The sequence below is a fragment of the Sciurus vulgaris genome, assembly GCF_902686455.1.
Source record: "Sciurus vulgaris genome assembly, chromosome: 10".
NCBI classification, from domain to species: domain Eukaryota; kingdom Metazoa; phylum Chordata; class Mammalia; order Rodentia; family Sciuridae; genus Sciurus; species Sciurus vulgaris.
This window is the reverse complement of record NC_136470.1, coordinates 128,504,937-128,531,578: the sequence shown is the minus strand read 5'-3', so window position 1 is coordinate 128,531,578 and position 26,642 is coordinate 128,504,937. Positions and strand designations below refer to the sequence as shown.

At 38.0% G+C, this 26,642-nt stretch overlaps 2 protein-coding genes and 1 pseudogene across 3 annotated transcripts in view; 1 reads left to right on the top strand and 2 right to left on the bottom strand.

Annotated features, from left to right (window-relative positions):
• Positions 1 to 26,642, top strand: part of TFDP2 (transcription factor Dp-2) — a 166,226-nt gene that overhangs the window by 69,766 nt on the left and 69,818 nt on the right.
• Positions 15,498 to 16,858, bottom strand: LOC306638029 (chondroitin sulfate N-acetylgalactosaminyltransferase 2-like). The gene has a single exon (XM_079101092.1). It carries the CDS (start codon positions 16,841 to 16,843, stop codon positions 15,515 to 15,517), a length of 1,329 nt encoding a protein of 442 aa, XP_078957218.1. The 5' UTR covers positions 16,844 to 16,858; the 3' UTR covers positions 15,498 to 15,514.
• Positions 17,474 to 18,647, bottom strand: LOC306638031 (RNA ligase 1-like; annotated as a pseudogene). Its single transcript has one exon. The product of its transcript is annotated as an RNA ligase 1-like (transcript).

Sequence of the window (26,642 nt, the reverse complement as noted above, 5' to 3'; positions counted from 1 at the left end):
GATTATCCCTTTTTTCAGGGACATCCTTTGCATATTTTGCATCCTTTGCATGAAAAACAGCATGACTGACATTGTAAACATGCAAATCACAAATCTAAAGGAAGTAGAGAAGAAGATTAAAGCATGTATCTATCAGTAAGGGCCTCAGTCCCCCAAATGAGCAAATTAGCCATTAGAGTAATGATTTGGAAAAAGTGATTTATCTTTTTCCACTGCCTGATTAATAATAGAAATTAATAGGATAAATAGAAAAATATTTTCTTCCTAAAGGTTCAAAATACTCTGGGACAAATTTTAGCAAGCATCAGTGTCATCTGGAGGGTATGTTATAAAGGTCTCAGGCCTCACCTCCAAAGTTTCTCACTTAGTAGGCCCAGGGTGTGGTCTAAAACTGTATTTCTAGCAAGTTTCCAGGGGAAGCCAAAGTTACCGGGGTACTGTACCTTGGTAACAATTGCTCTAAGGTATGTGGAAGTGAGGATTGAGCAATAAGTAGGAGTTGCCTATTTTCCCACCTAAGAGTTTTCATTCAACTCAGAATGACATTTTGTTTAAAGTACCTGAGTGTGGCTAGTACTGTTGCCCTTGCAGTAGTCTAATTTTAGACAGTGGATCTTACTTTATTGAGGGACTTCCCTGGCTAAGAAAACTTCCTAAGTACAGGATTAGTGAAGAAGTCCACTTTGTGCTTTTTTTGCAAGCCTCTTTTTTTCAGCCTATAGCAATGTTTTACTTATTAGTAACTTTAATGCAAAAACATTTGCCTCTGTAATTCCATCTCTAAGTATTTAAACTAAAGAAAAGAATTTTAACATATGATTAATGTTTACAAAGACAGAAGTGTTTATCATAGCATTATTTATGAATATCAAAAAAGTAGCTCATACACAGAAGTCTGTAACAAGGTGATTTCTTTGTGTGTGTGTGTGTGTGTGTGTGTGTGTGTGTGTGTGTGTGCACGCGCGTGCTGCTGGGGATCAAACCCAGGGTCTCACACATGCAAGGCAAGTGCTCTACCACTGAGCTACACTCCCATCCCTTCAAAAAGGTAATTTTCTCCGGGGAGGGTGGACCCGGGATTGAACTCAGGGGCACTCAACCACTGACCACATCCCCAGCCCTATTTTGTATTTTATTTAGAGAGAGGATGTCACTGAGTTGCTCAGCAGCCTTGCTTTTGCTGAGGCTGGGTTTGAACTCTCCATCCTCCTGTCTCATGCTCCTGAGCTGCTGGGATTACAGGTGTGTGCCACTGTGCCCAGCTCCAAGGTGATTTTTAAAGTAAATTATGTATGATAGCCAATTTTGTAGAAAAGAAGTTTTGCTTGTGAAGAAAAGCATTTTAAAGTTGGAAAATGTTTAATACACAATGTTTTGATAAATTCTGACAGCTCAAATTGAAGTAAAATTGTGTGTATCTTAGTTTTTTAGTGATGTGAAATTTATTTATAGAACAATTGAGGAAATACATCAGATTGCTTTTTTCCAAAGTAGCTTCAGAAGGTGCCTTTATGATTAACAGTCACTATATATTCTCTCCTGTATTTGTGATATATCCACAACAGGGTATTACTTTTATGATTAAAATAATCATGTTTTTTATTTATTTATTTATTTATTTTTTTGTGGTGCTGGGGATCGAACTCAGGGCCTTGTGCTTGAGAGGCAAGCACTCTACCCACTGAGCTATCTCCCCCTAGCCCCATGTTTTATATTTATATTTCAAGTTTTAGTTGAAATATTCAGGGAAAGTACATATACAGTTATGGGATTCAGTGATGTTTAATAGTGCAGCACTCATATCTGGAAGGAGAATATTCCAGCCCAGAAGCATGCTCGGTACTCCCTCTGAAGTGTACCCACCATCATGACTTTTAGGCAACAGCAGGCAGCTGGCACTCCACTGCCGTCAGTCTGCTGGCTGCTGTCAGAAGATCGGAAGGTGAACCTCTGGCGGTGGGTGATGGGTAGGTGAAAGGCAGGCGATGGACAGGCAAGAGGCAGGCAAATGGTGGATGGTAGGCACCAGACAGTGAGCAATCTGCATTCAAAAATGTGTCGATATGCTGGCAGGCTGCAGGTGATTGCAGTAGACAAATGGGGTAAACAGCAGGGGATCGATAAGCAGCAAAGGAGAAACAGATATCCTCTGCTTGAATCCCGAGTTATGGAGTGACAAGAAACGCAGCTTCCCTCTAGTCCACCATCTTGGCTCTCTCTTGACTTCTAAAGGAATATTATTTTTGCCCGTTTTTTTGCACTATATATAAATGTAATCATACAGTATTTATTCTTCTGTGACTGACTTCTTGCTCAATATTATGAGATTCAACCATATTGTTTTATGTAGTTGTAGTTTATCTTTTCTCATTGTGTAAATAAACCATAATTTTTTTGTTTGCTTTTTTGGTACTGGGGATTGAACTCAGGGGCACTCGACCACTGAGCCACATCCCCAGCCCTACTTTATATTTTATTTAGAGACAGGGTCTCACTGAGTTACTTTGCACCTCGCCTTTGCTGAGATTGGCTTTGAACTCATGATCCTCCTGTCTCAGCCTCCCAAGCCATTGGGATTACAGGTTTGTGCCACCTTGGCCGGGTAAACCATAATTTTTAAAATTTATTCTAATGTTGTTTAGCGTTTAGATAGTTTTAAGTTTGGAGGTATTTTTATCAGTGATGACATGGACATGCTAGTTCATATCCTGTGGTGGACATGTTTGCATTTGTAGTATATACCTAGGATTGGATTTGTTTAGGATTCATCTTTAGTAGATATTGCAGATAATTTTTTTCCACAATGGTTTCATCAGTTTACACTCGTACCAGCAGAACGTGAGAACTCCTGTTGTTCCACATCCTTGCCAGTCCATTAGGCATATTAGATGGGAGTTTTCAGAGAAATAAAACAGTTGGATTTCTGTCCTATTGGTGATGTATCCTGACGGAGAGCAGGATAGGGTAGAGAGGAGAGGAGAGAAGAAGGTAAAGAGGAGTGGGAGATTTATTAGAGTAATTAACTCATGCAGTTATGGGGGCTAAGAAATCCTATTGTCTGTCTGCAACATGGGGGGAGAACCGGGAGAGCTGGTGGTGTAACTCAGTCTGATTTTGAAGGCTGAAAACCAGAGAAGCCAATTGTGTAAATCCTAGTCCTGAGGCTAAGAACCACGAGGGCCAGGGTCTGAGGGCAGGATAAGGTGAATATCCCAACTCAACTGAAGCAGAATTTCTCTTCCTTTGCCTTCTGTTCTGCTTAGGCTCTCAAAAGATTGGATGATGCCACTTGCATTGGTGAGGGTGATCTTTATTCACTGTATAGGGTCAAATACTAACCTGCTCCAGAAACAGTGTCTTATCAACTGTCTGAGCATCCTTAGCCCATTAGAGTGGACATGTAGAATTAACCTTTACAGAATTTCTGTTTGTTTTTTTGGTGGTTCTGGGGATTAAACCAACAAGTGCCCTACAATTGAGCTATATCTCAAGCCCTGTTTAAAATTGTATTTTGAGGTGGTGTCTTGCCAAGTTGCCCAGGCTGGCCTGGAACTTGTGATCTTCCTGCCGCAACCTCTGGGGTAACTGAGATCATAGTAATGCACCACCATGCCTGGCTCAGAATTTTTTTTTGAAATCTGTTTCCTTATATTCATTGTGGTGAGTGTTTAGTGGTAATTCATTGTGGTTTTAATTTGCTTTAACTTTATGATTAATGAATTGTGATCATTTCCTATCTTTTTAATCATAAATTATACTAAAACACTATGCAATATACAGTTCATTTTCAGATGCATATTAATTTCATCCCTGTGAGCTTACTTAGAAGAAATATTTTACAAAATGCATCAAAGGATATAATAATTTGATCCAAGGTTATTGCTATGGATCTTAAAAATAGCATGCATTTAATATTTAAGACTCAAGTATTAATGTAATACCCTATAATATGATATCTAATGAGATTTGGTTTGAGTTTATTGAGTATATTTTTGTAATTGAATGTTATTTCCTTTAGACTTCAGCTACAAAATGGAAGATATGTTTTCATATGAAAATCCTTCAGTAAACTGAGTTTAAATTTTTGGCAAAGGCACATAAGTTAAGTTGATAGCCAGACTCTGTTGGCTGTTGTAATCAGGAACACTGGTAGAGTCAGATAATGTATGGAAAGCACTATATGGATTTTAAAATTACTTTTGGAGCTTTAATAACTTAATTCTTCTTAATATCTTGTCATTTAATTTTTAAGTGTTTTACACACTGGTACCCTAATTTCTAATCCTGCATGTGTAGTTCTCAGAATTCATTCCATTCTTCCTATTGTTTGAGTCTTCAGACCAAAGTGGAAGCACAGACAGTGCAGAAAATGCCTAGACACAACCATATTTCCATAAAGTGAATTATAGAAGAAAAGAAAGGCAAGTAAAGGACAGGTTGTTACCTTCATTGGTATATTAAGATTATAATGCCTGGCCAGGCCTGTAATTCCAGTGACTGGAGAGTCTGAGGCCAGACAACCCCCACGTTCCAGGGCAGCATCAGCAATTTAGCAAGGTCCTACACCAATGAGACCTTTCTCAAAATTAAAAAGGGCTGGGAATGTAGTTTGATGGTTAAGCACCTCTGGATTCAATTCCCCAGTACAAAAAAATGAAAAAAAAAAAAAATGATAATAATGCCAGTCTCATGAAACAAGGTATGGTGTACTGAGCACGCTGCCTGTCTCATGGTGAATGAGGCAACGACGAGATTCCACTGTCGAGTTTTTCCCTCTTCAGGTGTTGGGAGCCTTCATTGTCTCCCACCTTCCTTTTTTGGGGGCAGGGGAGTATCTGGGGATTGAACCCAGGGGGCACTTAACCACTGAGCCACATTCCTTGTTAGGAATTAGGGCCTTGCTGAAATTGCTGAGGCTGGCCTCAAACTTGCAATCCTCCTGTCTCAGCTTCTCTAGTTGCTGGGTTTATAGACATGTGCCCTGCTCTGGGCCCAACTTCCAATTCTGTTTCTTTAGACAGGGATGTTTGAGACGGACAAAAGAAAATTACTATTAGCAAAAATTTCAGAGTGAAACTCTCCCAAGATAATCCCAGAAGATAAGAAAGTAGAAAGACAGCATCGTGAAACCACTGGGAAATAAATATGCATTTTAGTGACTTTTTTGGTGATACTTATTTTGGGAGAATCTCATGACTTACATACCCATTAAAATAAAAAACAAGGTAAATTCTATTAATATTAATTAAGATGTATTACAGCTTCTGGGAAGGCTGAGACAGGAGAATTCCAGCCTGGGCAACTTAGTGAGACCCTCTTTCGAAATTTAAAAAAGTAAAATACCCGGGCTGGGGATAGAGCTCAATGGTAGAGCATCCTTGGGTTTGTTCACAAGTAACACACACACCCACAAAAAGAAAAACAAAAGGGAAAAGAGATGTATCAGTGAGGTAAGAAATTATATCATCTATATTGGGTTACTTATGAACAAAGAGAATTAGGGAAAAATATTTTAAGAGGAGGAAAATAAAAGATTCAAAGTTTGAGGAAAGAAAACCGAGATAGAGGAATTAGGAACGAAGTGGCATCTGTTACCCTAGATAATATTAAAGAGTTTTGTATTGAATTTTTGGTTTTACTGAACTCTCTCACAAAATTTTACAGTGTGATATTTAGTTAGAAATAACAGTTTAACCCTTTAGAAATTGGTGATGATTTTACTGTCCAGTTTTTGAAATTTTCTTTGAACCCAGGGGCCACATCTTGAACCCACTGAGCCACATCTTCAGCCCTTTTTATTCTTTATTTTGAGACAGGGTCTTGCTAAATTGCTTAGGGCCTTGTCAAATTGCTGAGACTGGATTTGAACTTGTGATCCCTGAGCCTCCCAAGCTGCTGGGATTACAGATGTGGGCTACTACACCCAGCTTTTAATTCTAGATCTTGAGACCTCACTGTGCAACAACCTAATTGTTAAGAACATTGGATACAGTCATTAGTCATTTGTGTTAGGGTGCATGTATCGGGCTTAGGCCTGAAGTTACAAGACTGTTTGATGTGTGTATCAACACTGGTTATATTATGCTTTACTCAGATCAGTGAATTACATTCTGCTGTAGATATAAGCTCTTTCAGACAATATTCTTATTTTAGCTTCTATGAAATTTATTGAGGAGTTTTTGTTTTTCTTTTGGTACCAGGGATTAAACTCAGGGGCACTTAACTACTAAGCCATGTCCCCAGCCCTTTTGATTTTTTTTGCTTTGAAACAGGGTCTTGTTAAGTTGCTTAGGGCCTTGCTAAGTTGCTGAGGCTAAATTTGATCTACGAATCCTCCTGCCTCATCCCCCAAGCCACAGGGATTATAGGTGTGCGCCATTGTGCCTGGCTGTTAGGGATCTTCAAAGATAATTGTAACTATTTTGCGGACTATAAGGAAAAAAGTGACATCTAAAATATGTGGAACATATACCTTAAAGGATCTGGCATAAACACATACTGAGCTTAATTTGTATGGAAATGTCCTATGAAAAATTATGTAATAAGAGCATGAACACTTAGATAACTTTATAATGACAAGGATCAGATTCTGGCAGCTGTGGTCAAAGAGGAAAGCTTCTAGCATCTCCCTGCAGCCATATTTAGTTGTACACCCTCTCAACTCATTCTGCATTTTTGGAAAAAGAGAAATGTCTTTCTCTGACGTTTTTCTGTTCACATTATGTAATTGGAAATCTAATCACTTGAAGTTGAAACTTACCTGTTGGAATAACATAATTTATGGAATTTACAACAACTTAAATTGTCTCACTACTTTACCCTTAAAATTTTGGATTACTCGATTTAACTATGGTTGCGTAGTTATTCTCAGATGCGTAGTATCCTTAGATTTCTGAAATTCCTTTCTGAATGAGAGAAACAAAACAACCCATCCAGAAACAAATTATTTTTTTGGCTGGCCAACCAATATCAGTTCTTAGCACACATGAAATCAAGCTAAGAACCAGAACTAATCCAAGATTTGGAGTTCTCTTAGTTCTGTTAATTTTCTCTGTTATTTTGCTTGTATTTTCATTTTCACAATTCTCTCAAGTGATTAAGTACAACTCAGAAATTTTTTTATCTTCTTTGAAAAGATCTTACTGTTTTGTTTAAGAAAGGATATGCTACAACTAATAAAGTTGTGTGATCCGATGGTGGCTATGGAAGTGTGCCATTTAGCTCTTCTGCTACTAGGAGGCTTGGTTGACTGACAGCTCCAGCTGTGGCCTCTTTAGATCCACCACCTCAACCCTTTTTTTTGCGGGGGGGGGGGGGGGGGGTTGGGGGTTACCAGGGATTGAACTCAGGGGAACTCAACCACTGAGCCACATTACCAGCCCTGGAACATACTTTTACTAAAAAGCTTTTATTGTTTATTTGAAGTACAACTAGACATCTGGTATTTCCTTACTTCTTACTCTCCTCTCCCTCATCCTTTCTCTCTCCACCTTGTTATGTTTCCCAGGTTATCTCTGAAGTCCTAGGCTCAAGCAATCCTCCCACTTCAGCCTCCTGACTTGCTGGCGCTGCAGGCTTCTGCTACCACACCCAGGAGGACTTGCTGTATTTCGTAGCCCTTCTTCCATCCTCTCTGGGATCACTGCCTTCTCTGTGCTCCTGTGGCACCTTGTGCTCTTCCACTTCTGCATTCACTGCATAGCATTTTAATTCTCTATTTAGTTTTATCTTCCCACTGAAGTGAAATCTCCCCATGGGAATAAACTGGGTCTTGTTTTTTAATTCACTGTTACATCTCCAGTGCCAAGTTTCTTGTTTGACCTTTAGCAGGTACTCAGCAAATATATGTGGGTTATTCAAAGAATGAAAAGATTTATTTTATAATTGCAAGCACTTTTACTCCTCCAGCTTTTCTTTGTCTTCTTCCTCCTCATGATGAAGCTCAGAGCAATGCTAATGTGGAGAAAGGGCTAGGAATTTGAGGTTTCAAGAACTGGCTTTCAAACCTTCACTTTCCCTTCTAATGGGTAGATGTAATATCTGTTTCCTACCTTGGAAGCACACCCCTTCCCATCCAAAAAAAAAGAAAGAAATTAAGCCTGTTATTTTGAAGGAACTGTGCCACCTTTAATAATCAGGTGCTGTGCTTTATATAGTGGTCACAGACCTCTTTTTCTTTTTGAGGTTTAAGCACTCAACTGAGTCCCACCCCCAGCCTGTAATAGGTTGGTGTGATTATTTATTTATTTACTTGTCCCGAGGATTGAACCCCAGGGCCCTTTACCATGGAGCTATACCCCCAGTCCTTTTACTTTTTTATTTTGAGATGGTTCTTACTAAGTTGCTCGGGCCTTGCTAAATTTGTTGAGGCTGTCTTTGAACTTGTGATCCTGCTGCCTCAGCCTCCCAAGTTGCTGGGATTATAGGTGTGCGCCGCCAAGCCCAGCTGTAAAAGGCTCTGAATAGTATTAAGGACATGGAATCAAAATAGCCCTGAGTTTGAATCTTAACCTTACTGTATACTAAAGGTGACTGCTTAGGCAAATCATTTAATTATATTTTAAAATGTCACTTTTCTCATCTCTAAAACAAATAATTATGCAGTCTCATAAGGGATATTGTGAGGAATGGAAAACAATTGACCTTGCATAGCATTGTGTCTGTTTTAGGAACACGTAAGTACATATCAAATTCCTAGTGAAAGTCTGTGGGCCTGTCATAGTGTAATTCCTTGAATGATTCTGGCTTTCAACTTACATCCACTGATAATTCCTCAAATTATATATTCTCAGCCAAGTATATGCACCTGAATATCTGAACCAGTGGTTTTGCCCTTACTGATTTGGATTCCTGTGGCAACAGCATATCAGTGGAGAAAAACTTGGTTGTTCTTGAATCTGAAAGCACATTTTCCTCTACGTAGATGAACAATTCAGTCCTGTGTAGTATCCCATTCCTGATGATAGGAAACTGCATTGAAGAATCAAAAATGGATATTTTTATGATTTTTATTTTGCCACAAACCAGTTTTCTCTGTGGTAATGTTTTGGATGTTTCCTTAAAATCTAAAAGAGCATAAGGCTTGTGAGGCTCTCCTTCTTAATCTGTGATTATGAAAATCTAGTTCAAGTATACCTTTTGGCCCTTTATTTCTTGGGAGGATTTTTAAAAAAATATTTTTAGTTGTAGATGGACACAATACCTTTGTTTTGTCTATTTAGTTGTTTTATGTGGTGCTGAGAATTGAACCCAGTGCCTTACATGCTAGGCAAGCCCTCTACCACTGAGCCACACCCAGCCCTAGGAGGATTTCTTTTAAGGCATGTACTTCTTTTGTAATTGCTCTTATTAGTTATACATGATAGTAGGATGTATTTTGACATATTATACATATATGGAGTATAACTTCTCATGCTCTGGTTGCACATGATACAGAATTACGTTGGTCATGTAATCATACATGCACATAGGAAAGTGATGTGTGGTTCATTGTACTATCTTTCCTACTCCTGTTCCCCCTCCCTTCCTTTCATCCCCTTTGTCTAATCCAAAGTACTTCTCTTCTTCCCTCTCCCCACCTTATTGTGAATTAGTATCCATGGAGGTTTCTTTTTATCTTTTAGGTTTTGGTGGTTTTTTTTTTTTTGGTGTGGGGGGGGAGTTGCTGGCTATTGAACATAGATAGGTCTTTGCACATGCAAAGTGCATGCTTTACCTCTGAACTTCTCAGGAGGTTTTTGTCCTTAGTAGCCTCACTTGCATAGGATGACTGGTTGTACCACACCTGTATCCCCAACACTATGTTTCCTGCCGTCTACTCCATTCTTTTCTGTTAATTGAATAAGGAAACCAAATCATTTGATTTACCAAATCAGTAAATGACTTACTACTGATCACTCAAGTAGTCAGCTGGGATTTGAATGCAGGTATCAATGACTGTATTGCAGTATGTATTCCACATTCCATTTGTTGCACCAACTGAGAATTGTGAAACCTGTGCATTGGTATACAAAAGTGAGTTGTTAGTATTATGGAGTGTTACCCAGATACAAGATAATTCTTATGGAGGAGAGTTTGTAGTTGATTTAGGAAGACGTGATATACAAATAAATAACAAAGATAGTGTATGCCAGTGATTCATAAAGCCCATAATCAACTTGAGACCTGTAGAATACAGGATACATAAATGTCATTTGTCTGAATTCTTATTCTTAGCATAATGTTTTAAGATTTATTCATGTTGCAGTCAGGACTTCTTTTCTATTGCTAAATACTATTCCATTGTATGGCACAAATAGTTCATCCATTCATGGGTTGATGAACATTTGTGATGTTCCAGTTGAGGACATTATGAATAAAGCTACTGTGAACATTTAAATCCAAATTTATGTGTTGACAGAAGTTTTCATTTTTCTAAGGTAAATACCTAGAAGTGGAATTGCTGGGTCATATGGTAAGTGTATTTTAACTTTGTAAGAAATCACCAAACATGTTTTCCAAAGTATCTGTGTAAGTTGTTACTCCTACCACCAGTGGTCTAGTTGCCCTGTGTCCTTGCCAGTATTTGGCATGGGCAAGTATTATTTTTTTTCTCTGTTGGGTTGTTTTGTTTTGTTTTCATTCTAACTATTTAGGTGAGTTTATATGCTTTCTTAGTGTGATTTTAATTTTCATTTCTCTAATGACCAATGCCATGAATTTTTTCATGTGCTTATATGCCCTCAGCATATCTTCTTTGAGTAACTGTTTAAATCCTTTGTCCATTTTTTTTTTTTAGATTAAGTTTTTCTTACTGTTTCATTCTGGATATGAGTTCTTTATCATGCATATATTTTACAAATGTTTTCTACCACACTGTGGTTTGTCTGTCTGCCTGCCTCTTTCCTTTCTTTCTTTCACTAGGGATTGAACCCATGTACCCTTTATCACTGAACTACATCCACACAGTCTTTTTAATTTTGTCTTAAGACAGGGTCTTGCTTACTAAATTGCCCAAGGTGGTCTTGAACTTGTGACCCTTCTGACTCAGCCTACTGATTCACAGGGATAATAGGCATGTACCATTTCACCTGGCTTTTATTTTTATTTTTTTAATGCAAATTTCAAAAATCAGATGTTTCTTATTTTGATGTGTAGTTCTTCAGATAAGAAAGATAAATTGGTGGGACTGCTGTTCTGGCTCAGTGGCACAGCACTGGCTTAGCACACGCAAAGTCCTCTGTTTAATCCCCAGCCTGTCCACCCGCCCCCCCACACACAAAAAAGAAGATATAGTTTGGGCTTGTGTCTCATGTAAAAACTCTTTTCCTAAACCAAGATTACTAAAGTTTTCATCTCTATTTTCCTCTGAAAATTTCAATTTTAGCTCTTAAATTTAAGTTTTTGATAATTTTTGTTGATGTTGTCGTTTTGTTTTGGCTGTACTGGGGATAGAACCCACGGGACAGGGTCTTGATAAATTGCCAAGGCTGGCCTTGAATTTACTATCCTTTTTCCTCAGTCCTTCCCCCCTGAGATTACAGGTATGTACCACCATGCCTGGTTAAATATGTGATAAATTTTGATTTAATTTTTTAATATGGAATAAGATAAGAGGTGAGGATTACTTTTTTTTGCATATATCTAATCATTCCAGCATCATTTGATGAAAATATTACTTTTTCCTATAGAATTGCTTTGCATTTTTGTCAGATATCAGTTGACTATAATTGAAAGTCTGATTCTAAATTCTGTTCATCCTGTTGACCTATATGTGTACCTTTGTGCCAGAACCACACTGTCTTAATATAAAACAGTATATATTATTATATATTAAGACACACTGTACTACACTGGTTACTGTAGCTCAGTGGTTTTCATTGAAGGGCATCCTTGCCACCCAGGGATTTTTGGCAATGTCTGAAATCACTTTTGATTGTTATAATTTGGGGGTGAAGTGGTTGTCCCTGATAGAGGTAGAGGCCAGGGAGGCTGCTACACAGGACAGTCCTCTATAACAAATACTAGTCATACAGAATGTAAATAGTGCTGTAACTAAACTAAGTCTTGAAATCAGGAATTGTAATTTCTCCAATTTTATTCCTTTTCAAATTTGTTTTGACTATTCTAGGTTCTTTGAATTTTTATAAAAATTTTGGAATCAGATTATAAGTTTCTACCCAAATATCTGGTAAGATTTTTAATGGACTGGTCACAATAGTGTGTGTCTGTAATCCCAGCTATTTGGGAGGCTGAGACAGGGCGATCACAAGTTCAAGGTTATCCTGGGCAATTTAGCAAGATCCTGTCTCAAAATAGAATCTTTTTTTATCAAAATATATTTTATTTTTATAGACACATTTTGATTCATTGTACACACATGGAGTACAACTTTTCGTTTCTGTGGTCGTACACAATGCATATCCACGCCATTCATGTCATCATACATATATATAGGGTAATATTGTCTGTTTTTCTGTCCCTACCCCTTTCCACCCCTTTTTCCTCTACACCATTCAAAGTTCCTTCATTCTTCTCTCCCCCGCCACCACCCCTCATGGTTACATATTGTCATGCACTTATCAGAGAAAACATTCAGCCTTTGGTTTTTTGGGCTTGGCTTATTTCTCTTAGCTTGATATTTTCTAGCTTCATCCATTTACCAGAAAATGCCATAATTTTATTCTTCTTTATGGCTGAGTAATATTCCATTGTGTATATATACCAGAGTTTCTTTATCCATTCGTCAGTTGAAGGGCATCTAGGTTGGTTCCACAATCTAGCTATTGTGAGTTGAGCTGCTATGAACATTGATGCGGCTGCATCACTGTAGTATCATGATTTTAAGTCCTTTGGGTATAAACTGAGGACTAGTATAGCTGGGTCAAATGGTGGGTCCATTCCAGCTTTCTGAGGAATCTCCATACTGCTTTCCAGAGTGGCTGCACTAATTCGCAACTCCACCAGCAATGTATGAGTGTACCTTTTTCCCCACATCCATGCCAACATCTGTTATTGTTTGTGTTCTTTTTTTTTTTTTTTTTTTTTTTTTTTTTTTTTTTTTTTTGTGGTGCTGGGGATTGAACCCAGGGCCTTGTGCTTGACAGGCAAGCACTTACCAACTGAGCTATCTCCCCAGCCCTATTGTTTGTGTTCTTGATAATAGCCATTCTAATTGGAGTTAGATGAAATCTTAGGGTGGTTTTAATTTGCATTTCTCTAATTACTAGGGATGATGTGCACTTTTTTATATATTTGGTGATCACCTGTATATCATCTTCTGTGAAGTGTCTGTCCATTTCCTTAGCCCATTTATTGATTGGGTTCTTTGTATTTTGGGTGTAAAGATTTTTAAGTTCTTTATAAACTTTGGAGATGAGTGCTCTGTCTGAAGTGTGTGTGGAAAAGATTTTCTCCCACTCTGTAGACTCTCTTTTCACATTATTGATTGTTTCCTGTGCTGAGAAAAAACTTTTTAGTTTGAATCTATCCCATTTATTGCTTCTTGCTTTTATTTCTTATGCTATGGGGGTCTTGTTAAGGAAGTCTGGTCCTAAGCCAACATGATGGAGATTCGGGCCTACTTTTTCTTCTATTTGGTGAAGGGTCTCAGGTCTAATTCCTAGATCCTTGAGCCATTTTGAGTTGAGTTTTGTACAGGGTGAGAGATAGGGGTTTAGTTTCATTTTACTACATATGGATTTCCAGTTTTGCCAGCACCATTTGTTGAAGAGGCTATCTTTTCTCCATTGTAAGTTTTTGGCACCCTTGTCTATATGAGGTTACTGTACTTGTGGGTATGTCTCCATGTCTTCTATCCTGTACCATTGATCTACCTGTCTATTTTGGTGCCAGTACCATGCTGTTTTTGTTTCTATTGCCCTATAATAGAGTTTAAGGTCTGGTATAGTGATACCTCCTGCATCACTCTTCCTGCCCAGAATTGCTTTGGCTATCTATTCTGGGTCTTTTGTTCTTCCAGTTGAATTTCACGATTGCTTTTCCTGTTTCTATGAGAAATGGCTTAGGGATTTTAATTGGAATTGTGTTAAATCTGTGTAGCGCCTTTGGAAGTATGGCCATTTTGATAATATTAATTCTGCCTATCCAGGAACATGGGAGATCTTTATGTCTTCTAAGATCTTCCTCAGTTTCTTTCTTCAGTGTTTTGTAGTTTTCTTTGTAGAGATATTTCACCTCTTTGGTTAGATTTATTCCCAAGTATTTCATTTTTTTGGAGGCTATTCCAAATGAGTTGTTTTCCTCATTTCCCTTTTAGATGCTTCATCACTTATGTATAAAAGTGCTTTAGATTTATGCTTGTTGATTTTATAACCTGCTATTTTGCTGAATTCATTGATGAGGCCTAGAAGTTTTCTGGAGGAGGTTTTTGGATCCTCTAAATATAGAATCATGTCATCAGCAAATAGTGACAGCTTAAGTTCCTCTTTTCCTATTCATATTCCTTTAATTTCTTTAGGCTGTCTTATTGCTCTGGCTAGTATTTCAAGGACAATGTTGAATAGAAGTGGTGAAAGAGGGCATCCCTGTCTTGTTCCCGTTTTTAAAGGGAATGCTTTCAATTTTTCTCCATTAAGAATGATGTTGGCTGTGGGCTTAGAATAAATAGCCTTTACAGTGTTCAGGTATGTTCTTACTATCCCTATTTTTTCTAGTGTTTTGAGCATGAAGGGGTGTTGTATTTTGTTGAATGCTTTTTCTGCGTCAGTTGAAATAACCATATGATTCTTATCCTTAAGTCTATTGACATGATGGATTATATTTATTGATTTGCAGATGTTAAACCATCCTTGCATTCCTGGGATGAACCCCGCTTGATCGTGGTGCACAATTTTCTTAATTTGTTTTTGGATACAGTTTGCCAGTATTTTGTTAAGGATCTTTGCATCTATATTCATCAAGGATATTGGTCTAAAATTTTCTTTCCTTGATGTGTCTTTTCCTGGTTTGGGTATGAGGGTGATATTAGCTTCATAGAATGAGTTTGGTAGGGTTCCCTCCTTTTCTGTTTCCTGGAATACTTTGAGAAGTATTGGTATAAGTTCTTCTTTGAAGGTCTTGTAGAACTCGGGTGAGAATCCATCTGGTTGTGGGCTTTTCTTGGATGGTAGGCTTTTGATGGCTTCTGTTTCTTTGCTTGATATTGATCTGTTTAATTGTGAACCTCATGGTTCAGTTTGGGAGGAGCATATGTCTCTAGAAATTTGTCAATGTCTTGGTATTTTCTATTTTGTTGGAATATAGATTTTCAAAGTAGCTTCTCATTATGTTCTGTATCTCAGTGGTGTCTGTCGTGATATTTCCTTGTTCATCATGAATTTTATTTTTTTATTTTTTTTTTTTTAATAAAATTTCATTAACATTGTAAACATAACTTGTAACTTGTAAGCAATATAAAACAAGGTAGAAGGGCAGACTTGGACCACAAGCAATATCTGCTGACCCCTGCCCTAGAAGAATGTGCAAGGATATACATGGTACATCCTTGTGTACCTGGTCATGTGCTTTGGGTTTTTTACCCTAATGGCAGTGGGTCTTCTTTGAAGAGCTGGAGAAGAAGTAATGTGATGTTTTTGGAAGATCGCTTTGGCAGCTGCTGTTCCACAGGTGGCGGTGCATCCTGGTTGGCATAAACGATGGCAGGATTGTAAAGACTGAACACCACAGGGTAAAACACTTTTTTACCTGGCTCAGCATTTAATCGGCAGCTGTTAAGGAATTCGGCTGAGAAAAATATGTCAACATCACAGAAAAACATCAAGACCTCTCCCTTGTCCCAAGCTCGGGCACCCACATTGAGTCCTCGTCCACGATTAAATTCTTCATTCAATGAAACCAAGGTGTAATTGTGAAAATTAGACTCACTTGTGACAGATTCTAGGATAGACTTGACTTTAGATAGACCTTCTTTACCAAAATACACCACTGTGAGATGAATTCTCTTGTCCTGATGAATACAAACATCCCTGAAGTTCTGCATAAACTGTGCAAATGCTTCAGTTCTTTCAGCAAGTGGCACAATGATATTAATAATTGATCTAGTAATATCAATCATCTCATTCTTCACTTTCATGAGAGGTCCAAAAGGGCGGAAGAGGGTCACATGTCTATATTCCATAAGGTCTGCTTTCTTAAAAAAGAGTTCATACTGTGTTCCCTTATCTCTCTCAGTGTGATAATAACCTTCTATGAAGTCATTTTCATTAAATATAAGTTTCTCTCCAAGGGGACCCTCCTCATCTTCCTGTTCATCATCTTCATCAGGATTATTAATGACCTCCAAGCCAGCTTCAATAACTTCTACCAATTCATCTCGTTTGTCTTTTCTAACAGGCTTTTCTTCAGGATGACGAGTGAGACCCATTTCCAACTGAAACACTTTCATTAAAGTAAAACTTTCAAAAGGAATAACCCCATACTCACTGGGTAGTTTGGCTCCTGTGCTAACTTCAGCTTTGTCAATCTGGGAATGAAGAAATTCTAAAAGATCACTAGATGGTTGCTCTTTGTTGCCTTGATAGCCTATGCCATTAGCCCCTATATTCTTTCTCTCTTGTAATGATTTCATCTTCTCGCTCATTTCTTGTAATTCTTGTTTTAGTTGGGCAATCTGGCGTTTCAGACTGTTTGCCCTGGTTTGATAATGTTCTTCTTGTTCCTGCAGGAGGGCTTGATAATACTCTTTACCATAATTTTCTCCGACAACACCAGGAAGAGATGCGTTTCCATCAGTTTGAGGGGCACATTCCAGAAGGTACATAAATAATACCAAGCTACAGAGCAAAGCAAGTCCCAACAATAGCCAGTGGGTCCGGATATGAAGGACTGTTCCTCTTCTAGACATTCTTATTAATGTGTATTTGCCTAACAAGATAAGCTGCTTCTTCATACCTTTAGCAAAAAGTTATTAAAAATTAAAAACAAAATCAGGATTTCCATAAAAGGTACCAAAATGAATTCTGTTGTAGCTTAAAAAAAATTCTTTTCTCAGTAGTCATGACTACTTGCAGAAATGAGAAATTAAGAATGCTTCCTGTTTTGTTACCATGAAATCCAGAATAAAACAATCTGAACTATAAAATCCATTATATGGGTGATGAATATTCGCGCTGGCCCTCTCGGTGCACCGCGAGCACCGAGCCACCGCCACCTCCGGGGCAGCGGGCACACTCGGGCGGCGCCCGCATCATGAATTTTAGTAATTTGAGTTTTCTCTCTCCTCTTTGTTAGTGTGGCTAATGGTTTGTCTATTTTGTTTACTTTTTCAAAGAACCAACTTTTTGTTTTGTCAATTTTTTGAATTGCATCTTTTGTTTCAATTTTATTGATTTCAGCTCTGATTTTAATTATTTCTTGTCTTCTACTACTTTTGCTGTTATTCTTTTTCTAGGGCTTTGAGCTGTAATGTTAGGTCATTTAGTTGTTGTTTTTTTTTTTTTGATAAAAACATTATTAGTTTAATTGTCATCTTTAAATTATCACCCAGTTACAGTGGACAGAATCAAATTATGTAAGCTTGGGGAGCTTTCTGTTCATTATTACATTTTTATATTCAGAGGTTACAATTAATGTGTTGATTCTAAATTAAAATTTGAATAGGTATTTGCAACTGGAAAATTAATTTCTTCAAATGGTAGAAGACAATGATGTTTCACAGTAGGCAACAGTAAACTTCATTTTTACTTTTTAACATGGCAGAATATTCAAGATTTGAACATAACAAATGTAATTTTAATTGCATTTTCCTTAAACATCAAGTATTTTGTCTTTGAGCCTACCAAATTTCTGGTTATCTATTTTCGAAAAACGACTAAACAAACATTTAGTATCAAAGGCATAGTCATATTTGTTCAGGTTCATGTTGATAATAACAGGTTTTGAATTCAAATAAGTATCTGGAATTGGCCAGCATAAACCAAGATGATGGCGATGGACCTTAATTAAGCAGCCATCATGGCAGTGCCATACTATTCCTTCAATTTTACCCTCTCAGCAACCTTCAAACCAGGACAACAGATCATTGTGCTTCAATGTAGGCAGATTTTTTATTTAAAATGCTCCATGTGGTACAAGAAGATGTAATGGATGTTTCTTGTTTCCTAACCCATACGGGTTTCCATTGATATTTGTTCCTATAAGCTCCAGTGTTTGTTTTAAGAGACCCAGAGTGGCACTGCACTAATTTCCAAAAGTCCTGGATCATCAGAGCAATGCTTTAGTACCAGAGCAATTTCAAATTCATAATTAACTACAGAGGAATGCCAGCAATACTGTTTGTTGTTTTTCTCTACTGGTACCCAACCAGGAATGTGTCCATTTTCATCAGGTACTGGATTTCCATTTAATTGCTCTATTTCCTTTGCTGGTATCCAGCACTCTGGAACAGGTTTGAAATCCTTCTCAACATTCCAAAGAAATTCTTTTGAGTTTTCTTTCGAATGTAGAAAATTTTTAAATCTCGTCAGCTTGTTTGTTGGGTTTTCTATTTAGTCTAGCCCAAAGGTATGGCTGATCTGATGCTCCCTTTTGGTGGAAGGCTCATCTTTCACCTCCGTCACAAACACACACGGCATTTTCCGCTGCACGGAGCCCAAGCGTCTCATGGTGGGCCTCAAAGGCAGTGGGCGACCTCTCTGCCAAAAGGCTGGGGGTCCCTCCGCCGGCTCAGGCCACCCACACTCCTCGCCCACAAACGGCAACAGCGCCCTAAGACCGCCAACCCGAGCGAGGGGCGGGAACACGGCCCCAGTTGTTGAGTTTTTATTCTTTTCTTGAATACACTCCCTGCAATGAATTTTCCTCTTAGTCCTGATTTCATAGTGTCCCAGAGATTTTGTTATGTTGTATCTTCTTTCTCATTGACCTCTAAGAATTTTTTTTATCTCCTCCCTGATGTTTTCTGTTATCTATGTTTCATTCAATAGCATATTATTTAGTCTCCAGGTGTTTAATTTCTGTTTTTTATTTTGTCATTGATTTCTAATTTCATTTCATTATGATCTGATAGAACACAAGGCAGTATCTCTGTTTTTTTTTTGCATTTCCTAAGGGCTGCTTTGTGGCATAACATATGGTCTGTTTTCAAGAAGGTTCCTTGTGCTGCTGAGAAGAAAGTGAATTTGCTGGATAATGAATGGTATATTCTATATGTCTGTTAAGCTAGGTTATTGATTGTTTTATTGGGTTCTATGGTTTCTTTGTTTAGTTTTTGTTTGGAAGACCTATTCAGTGAGGACAGCAGTGTGTTAAAGTCATCCGAAATTATTGTGTTGTGGTCTATTTGACTCCTGGAATTGAGAAGGATTTGTTTGATGTACAGGGATGCACCATTGTTTGGGGCATAAATATTTACTATTGTTATGTCTTCCTGATTTATGGTTCCCTTAAGTAGTATGAAATGTCCTTCTTTATCCCTTCTGACTAACTTTGGCTTGAAGCCCACTTTATCTGAAATAAGAAGGGAAACCCCCGCTTTTTTACTGAGTCCGTGTGCGTGGTAGGTTTTTCCCCATCCTTTCACCTTTAGTCTGTGGATGTGTTTTTCTATAAGATGAGTCTCTTGAAGGCAGCATATTGTTGGGTCTTTCTTTTTAATCCATTCTGCCACTCTGTGTCTTTTGATTGGTGAGTTTAGGCCATTAACGTTTAGGGTCATTATTGAGATATGATTTGTATTCCCAGTCATTTGGGTTTATTTTTTGGTTTTTAACTTGGCTTGGTTTCTCCTTTGAATGGATTTTTCTTTAAGGTAGTTCCTCCCTTTGCTGACCTACATTGTTGTTTTTCATTTCTTCCTCATGTAATATTTTGCTGAGAATGTTCTGTAGCGCAGGCTTTCTATGTGTAAATTCTTTTAACTTTTGTTTATTATGGAAGGATTTTATTTTGTCTTCAATTCTGAAGGTTAGTTTTTCTGGGTATAGGATTCTTAATTGGCATCCATGTTCTTTCAGAGCTTGAAAAATATTGTTCCAGGCCCTTCTTGTTTTAAGAGTCTGGGCTGAGAAATCAGCTGATATCTGTATTGGTTTCCCCTTATGTAACCTGATGCTTTTCTCTCGCGGCCTTCAAAATCCTATCTTTATTTTTTATGTTAGGCATTTTCATTATAATGTGCCTTGTTGTGGATCTGTTGTGATTTAGTGCATTCAGTGTTCTGTAAGCCTCTTGTATTTCATTTTCCATTTTATTCTTCAGGCTTGGGAAAATTTCTGATATTATTTCATTGAATAGGGTTGTTCATTCCTTTGGTTTGTATCTCTGTGCCTTCCTCAATCCCAATAACTTTTAAATTTGGTCTTTTCATGATGTCCCATAGTTCTTGGAGATTCTGTTCATGATTTCTTACCATTTTCTCTGTTTGGGCAACTTTATTTTCAAGATTCAGTATTTTGTCTTCATTGTCTGAGGTTCTGTCTTCCAAGTGGTCTAGTGTTTTGATGATGCTTTCCATTGAGTTTTTTATTTGGTGTATTGTTTCCTTCATTTCAAGGATTTCTGGTTTTTGTTTGTTTGTTTGTTTGTTTTTGTTTTTTGTTTTTTAGAATCTCTATCTCTTTGTTGAAATGATCTTTTACTTCCTGCAGTTGCTCTTTCAACTGCTTATTGGTATTATCTTTCATTGCCTGCATTTGCGCTCTTATCTCATCCTTTGCTTCGTGAATCATCTTAATTATTTATAATCTGAAGTCCTGTTCTGACATTTCTTCTACCATACTGTCATTGGATTCTATCAATATAGAATCTAGATTTTTTTGGATCATTTTCTTCCTTGTTTTTTCATGTTGTTCATGTATCTTCCCCTCTAGCGCTGCAGATCTGGGGTATTGCAGATTTCCTCCTATAGGCTTATAGTGACCCTATAGGTTTCCAAAACCTTTTCTTTAAGGGGGAGATCAATATTAGCAGTGCCCAGTTCAGACAGTATGCAGTCCTAGACCATATAGCCCCTATGAGGACATTAACAATATTTTCATAGTAAACAGAATGAGTTCAATTATTTTCTTCAGTATAATAAACAGATTTGCAATAATGTCTGCAGTTTCTAATGGAAGACAAAGAGGATGAGGAGGGGTGTAGGATGTAGCTGTTAATGGGATAAGAAAAGAATATATGGAAGTTCTAGATAATAGAAAGAGTGAGAGTGTAATGAAAGGAAGTTGGTCGTTAGCATGCAAAAAGGGAGAAAGAGACTCTGAGGGAACAGATAAACAAAAGGAAAAGAGAGCAAGAAAAGTAAAGAAATAAAAACTTCAAATTTTTCAATAAGGAGAAAAAAGAAAATCTACACTATAACAGTCATATAGTATTCAAACCTCCCAGTGTTCAGTAGCCTGTTGCATGAGAGGTACCTGACAATGAGCTTCAAACCTGCAGTAGGCGTCTCAGGATGGGATTTGCCCCACCTAAAGATCGGAGCTAAGGCTTCCAGGATTATCCAAGATGGCTGCTCTGGCTTCCAAATGTGTTGGCAGATGGGGAGCTGCAGCTCAGGGTGTGGACGTGGTCAGCTGGAGGTCCTGGAGTCGGGGTGCGGTTGGTCAGGCAGGGGTCCTGGAGGTGGGGTGTGTTTGTGGTTGTGGGATCCTGGAGGCCGGGTGCAATCAGTTGGTCTGGGGTCCCGGTGATAGGGTGCAGTCAGCCGGTCTGGGGGTCCTGGCGGCAGGGAGCAGTCAGTGGATGTGAGGGCCCCAGAGGCAGGGAGTGATGGGTCGGGCTGAGGGATCCTGGAGGCGGGGCTCAGTCAGTCTGGCCAGGGGTCCTTGGGGGACTGGCTGTTGTCTCAAAATGGCGACAGCCATGTGTAACCAGACCTGTGGGTACTGTAACAGTGAACTTTCCGGCAACTGCAGGTAGCTGGCACTCCACTGGCAGTCTGCGTTCAGTTGGTTGATTGCTGTCTGACGATTGGGAGGTGAACCTCTGGTGGTGGGTGATGGATAGATGAAAGGCAGGCGATGGACAGGCAAGAGGCAGGCAAATGGGGGATGGTAGGTGCCTGACAGTGAGCAGTCTGCACTGGAAATGTGTGGATATGCTGGCAGACTGCAGGTGATCACAGTAGACAAATGGGGTAAACAGCAGGGGATCGATAAGCAGCAAAAACTGCCTACCAAGAAACAGGTATCCTCTGCTTGAAACCCGGGTACGGAGCTCAATATAGATTTTTTTTTTTTTTTTCCAATATAGAATTTTTAAAAAACTGCTGGGGATGTAGTTCGGTGGTAGAATGCTTGCCTACCATGTGTAAGACACTAGGGTTCAATCCCCTAAATTTTGTTTTTTAATTTTGTTGATCTGTAGGTAAATTTGAAAAGAATTGACATCTTAACAAAATTTAATCTTCTGGTTTATGAGTATGGTTTATTCTTTAGTCCATTTAAATGTTTTATAGTTAGTTCAGCATGTGTTGCATTTTTTTTTTTTTTTTTTTGTGCAGGTCTTACATACACTTTGTAAAATTTATCCCTAAGCATTTTTTATTTTGTTGCTATTGTACATTATGTTTTTTATTTCAATTTCTGATGATTTTCAATGGTAGAATATAGAAATACAGGGGATATTTGTATATTGACTTTGTTGCCTGTGGCCTTGCTAATATACTCACTAGTAATACATTTTTATAGATGCCATAGGATTTCCCATGCAGACCAATATTTTCTCTGTGTACAAAGATAATTTTACTTACTCTTTTTTTTTTTTTTTCCCTTCTTTGTTTTGTTTTGTTTTGTTTTTGGTACTGGGGATTGAACTCGGGCACTTGAGCACTGAGCCACAATCCCAGCCCTATTTTGTATTTTATTTAGAGACAGGGTTTCACTAAGTTGGTTAGTGATTTTGCTGAGGCTGGCTTTGAATTCATGATCCTCCTGTATCAGCCTCCCAAGCCGCTGGAATTACAGACATGTGCCACTGCACCCGGCTTTACTTATTCTTTTTAAATTTTATGTTTTATTTTTCTTTATTCATTGTATTGGTTAAGATCTCTTCATTGTTGAAGTGGCGAAAGTAGACATGGTTCTCTTGTTTCTGATTTTCTTTTGTTCTTGTGATTGAATTCAGGGGCACTTTACTACTAAACTACATCTCCTGTCCTTTTTATTCTTTCGTTGTGAGATGGGGTCTTGCTAAGTTGCTGAGCGTCTCATGAAGATGCTAAGGCTGGTCTCAAACGTGTGATCTGCTGCCACAGCCGGGATCACAGGGCATGCCACTGCACACAGCTATCTTATTTCTGATTTTAGGGGGAAAACATACCATTTTTTACCATAAGAATGATTTTTTAGCTCTAAGTTTTTCTGTAGTTGTCTTTTAGCACATTGAGGAGATTTCTATCTGTTCCTTGTCTGCTGAGAGTTGTTATTATGTATGACTGTTGAATTTTTTTTGAATGCCTTATTTGTACCTATTAATGATAGTTTTGCTTTTTAAAAAAATTCTACAGAGATGGTGAATTACATTGGTTTCTAATGTTAAGCCAACCTTGCATTCTGTGATACATTCCAAGTAGATAAGTTATCTAGATGCATTGTCCTTTTTTCTTTTTTTCTCCCCCTCAGTCCTGGGATTTGAACAGCACTGAGCTGTATCCCCAGCCCTTTGTTATTTTTGGTTTTAGGCAGGATCTTGCTAAGTTTCTGAGGCCAGCTTGGAGTTTATAATCATCCCACCTCAGCTTCCCAAGTCTCTGGGATTACAAGCATGTGCCACTATTCCTGGCCTTTTTTACATGCTTGAATTCAATTTGCTGAAATTTTGTTTTGCATTTTTGTGATTGTTCCTGTAAGATATTGCTGCAGTTTTCTTATAATGATTTTGTTTGTTTCTTTTTGTTCTTTTTCAGAGTACACATTGACTTTAGTTGCTATTGTGCTTTATCTTACCATTTTCAAAGTTAATACTTTATAAGTTTGTTTTTAATTCTGTTTGCCAAGAACTGTATTAAGTTCTTTTTATTCATTATTTCATATTATCCTCACCACCTCCTTGCAAGATAGGCACTATTATCATGCTCATTTAGGGATGAGAATACTAAGATACAAAATAGTTAATTAACTTTCCCAAAGTGGTATAGATGAATCAAATGAAGTCTTTGAAACCAGAGATTAATGACATAAACACACTGCCTTATATTCATGCTCTTGTGTAGAAATCTTTTAGCAACATGAAACAATATTGACAAAACTATAAGAAATTTAAAGAGCTATTCCTCTACTAATCTGAAACCACCTCTTGATGCTAATTTGTTCCAATAATCACCATGTTCTTATTTTTCATCTTAGTTTGAGGGTTATTGTGATAATTGGCACATTATCGAACCAATTTATAAATTTTATGAAGCACACTTTTGTGGATTAACTTGAGTGTTTCTAATTTATTGCTCTCATACTCAGAAGTTTACTTTCATAAGTTTAAGGCTTACCTCTATTGGCAGTTTTTGGAGTGTTGATCTGAATTAGAGCTTCCTTGAGAAAAAGTGTGCATTTAGTCCTTAATATCCTCTATTCAATATACTCAGTTAAGATAAGCAAGCATATTTTATTTATATACGATTATAGTGTGACTGAAGAAGAGGGAAAGCAAAAGTAGATGAGAAACTGTCTCTTCTGCTTACCCAGGTTGAGCATATGCTAGATTATTGTATATTTTGGCCTCAAAAATTCTGCTGTGGGAAGCCTGAGTTTTGCTGGCAGCTAGCATGTAGGACCCAGTTTAATCTCTGCTATCTCATGGGTAAATTTGTGAACCCACACAGAGAATCAAAGAAATAGAATAAATCTAACAGTCCAAATTAATGTGCACCAGGCCTCAGAAGGAATTTTCACAAATCAAAGTAAAGATAGATCCCTGAGATAGAATGACAAGGACGGGCAAGAAAAAGGTTAATCTCTACTTCATAACTACAAAATTAAGGAAGTGGTGTCTTTGCTAACCAGAAACTTGCAGCTACCCCATATGTTGCAACTGCTTTCTGCAGCATCCAGAGCTCTTTTTCTTCCTCACGTCTCTCTTACCATTATTACCTCTCTGCTTCCTTTCTTTGACGACCACAGTCATGTAAAGGCAGAGGCAGAAGTAGATTGTGGTGCATTTCCAGATGCGAAGGTACTGGTAGTAAGAAGGGGCACAGAGAAGAAAATCCATGGGGATAGTGTGCATTTTTCAGGCCTTGTGTTAGTCCTTTTGTGTTGCTATCACAAAATCTGAGGCTAGTTACTTTAAACATTAATTTTGGAGGCTGGAAGTCCAAGATTGAGTGGTCACATCTGGTTGACCTTTGGTGAGGGCCTTCTAGCTGCAATCACAGTGTGTCAAGTGGAATCATGGCAGGAGTACAAGCAGAAGACAATGAGGGGTCATGTGGCAAGACAGGACGAAAGGAAGTGGGGAAGGCCAGACCTGCTCCCTTTTATAACAACCCACTGTCCTGGGAACTCACAAAGATACTAGAATTCAATATAGTATTAAAATAGAAAATTGTGAGGAGGATCAAAGACATACTCTAAGCACCTGGACAAGAGGTTAAAAAGAGACTACTATAGAGAGGCATACATAAAATGAATTACAGATTTTTTGCTGTACTACTAGTGGTAAAAAATGAATAATTATAGGGTTTCTAAGAGAAAGGAACTGTTTGCAGTGTTGTTTGGTAAAGATAGAAAATAATATGAGGTAGTGTAAAAGAGTAGTAAAACTAATAAAGACTGATAGAATATAAGACCATTTTAATAGTAATTGGAATACAATGTTTATGTTAACATATAACTTTACAAGATAGATGTAGAGGGCTGGGGTGTAGCTCACTGGTTGAGTTCTTGCCTAGCATGCAGGAAGCCCTGGTTCATTCACCAGTAATACACACACACACACACACACACACACACACACACACACACGGTAGAGATGCTGATTAAATCAAGAAACCATATCTACTCAGGCTTGGTGACCCATACCTGGAATCCTAGCTACATGAGAGACTGAGGCAGGAGAATTGCAGGTTCAAGACCAGCCTGGGCAACTTAGTGACACTGTCTCAAAATAAAAAATAAAAAGCACTGGGGGTGTAACTCAGTGGTGGAGCACCCTGGATTCAATCCCCGCTACCACAAAAACAAAATAACCCGGATCTAGGATTCCTATTGCCTGATTTTGAGGCTTACTGTGTAGGTACAGGAATCACGACAGGGTGTAATTTGCAAAAGCATAGATACAGTCATAGATCAGTGGAGCACAGTGAAGAGCCCCAAAATAGACCCACACTAACATGCTCAGTCTGTTTTTGGCAGAGAAACAAAGATAATTCCGTTGAGAAATGACTGTCTTTTCAACTAATAATGCTAGAACAATTGAAGTCCACAGGTAAGATAATGAACCTAGATATGCATTATACCTTTCATAAAAATTAAATCAAAAATAGCTATAGGGCTGGGAATGTAGCTCAGTGATTGGTAGAACACTCGCCTAGCCCTGGGTTCGGTCCTCAGTACTGCAAATAAATAACTAAAAGGATCATAGACCTAACTGTGAAATACAAAATAATTTTTTAACAAAAACCTTGTAAAGAAAAATAGGAGGAAATCTAAGTGACTCTGAGTTTGGCAATGCTTTTTTTTAAATTGTAATTTTTCGGTACTGGTGATTTA

Coding starts and splice junctions, on each gene's coding strand:
- LOC306638029 (XM_079101092.1), bottom strand. CDS start 16,843: ATGTCTAGAAGAGGAACAGTCCTTCATATCCGGACCCACTGGCTATTG.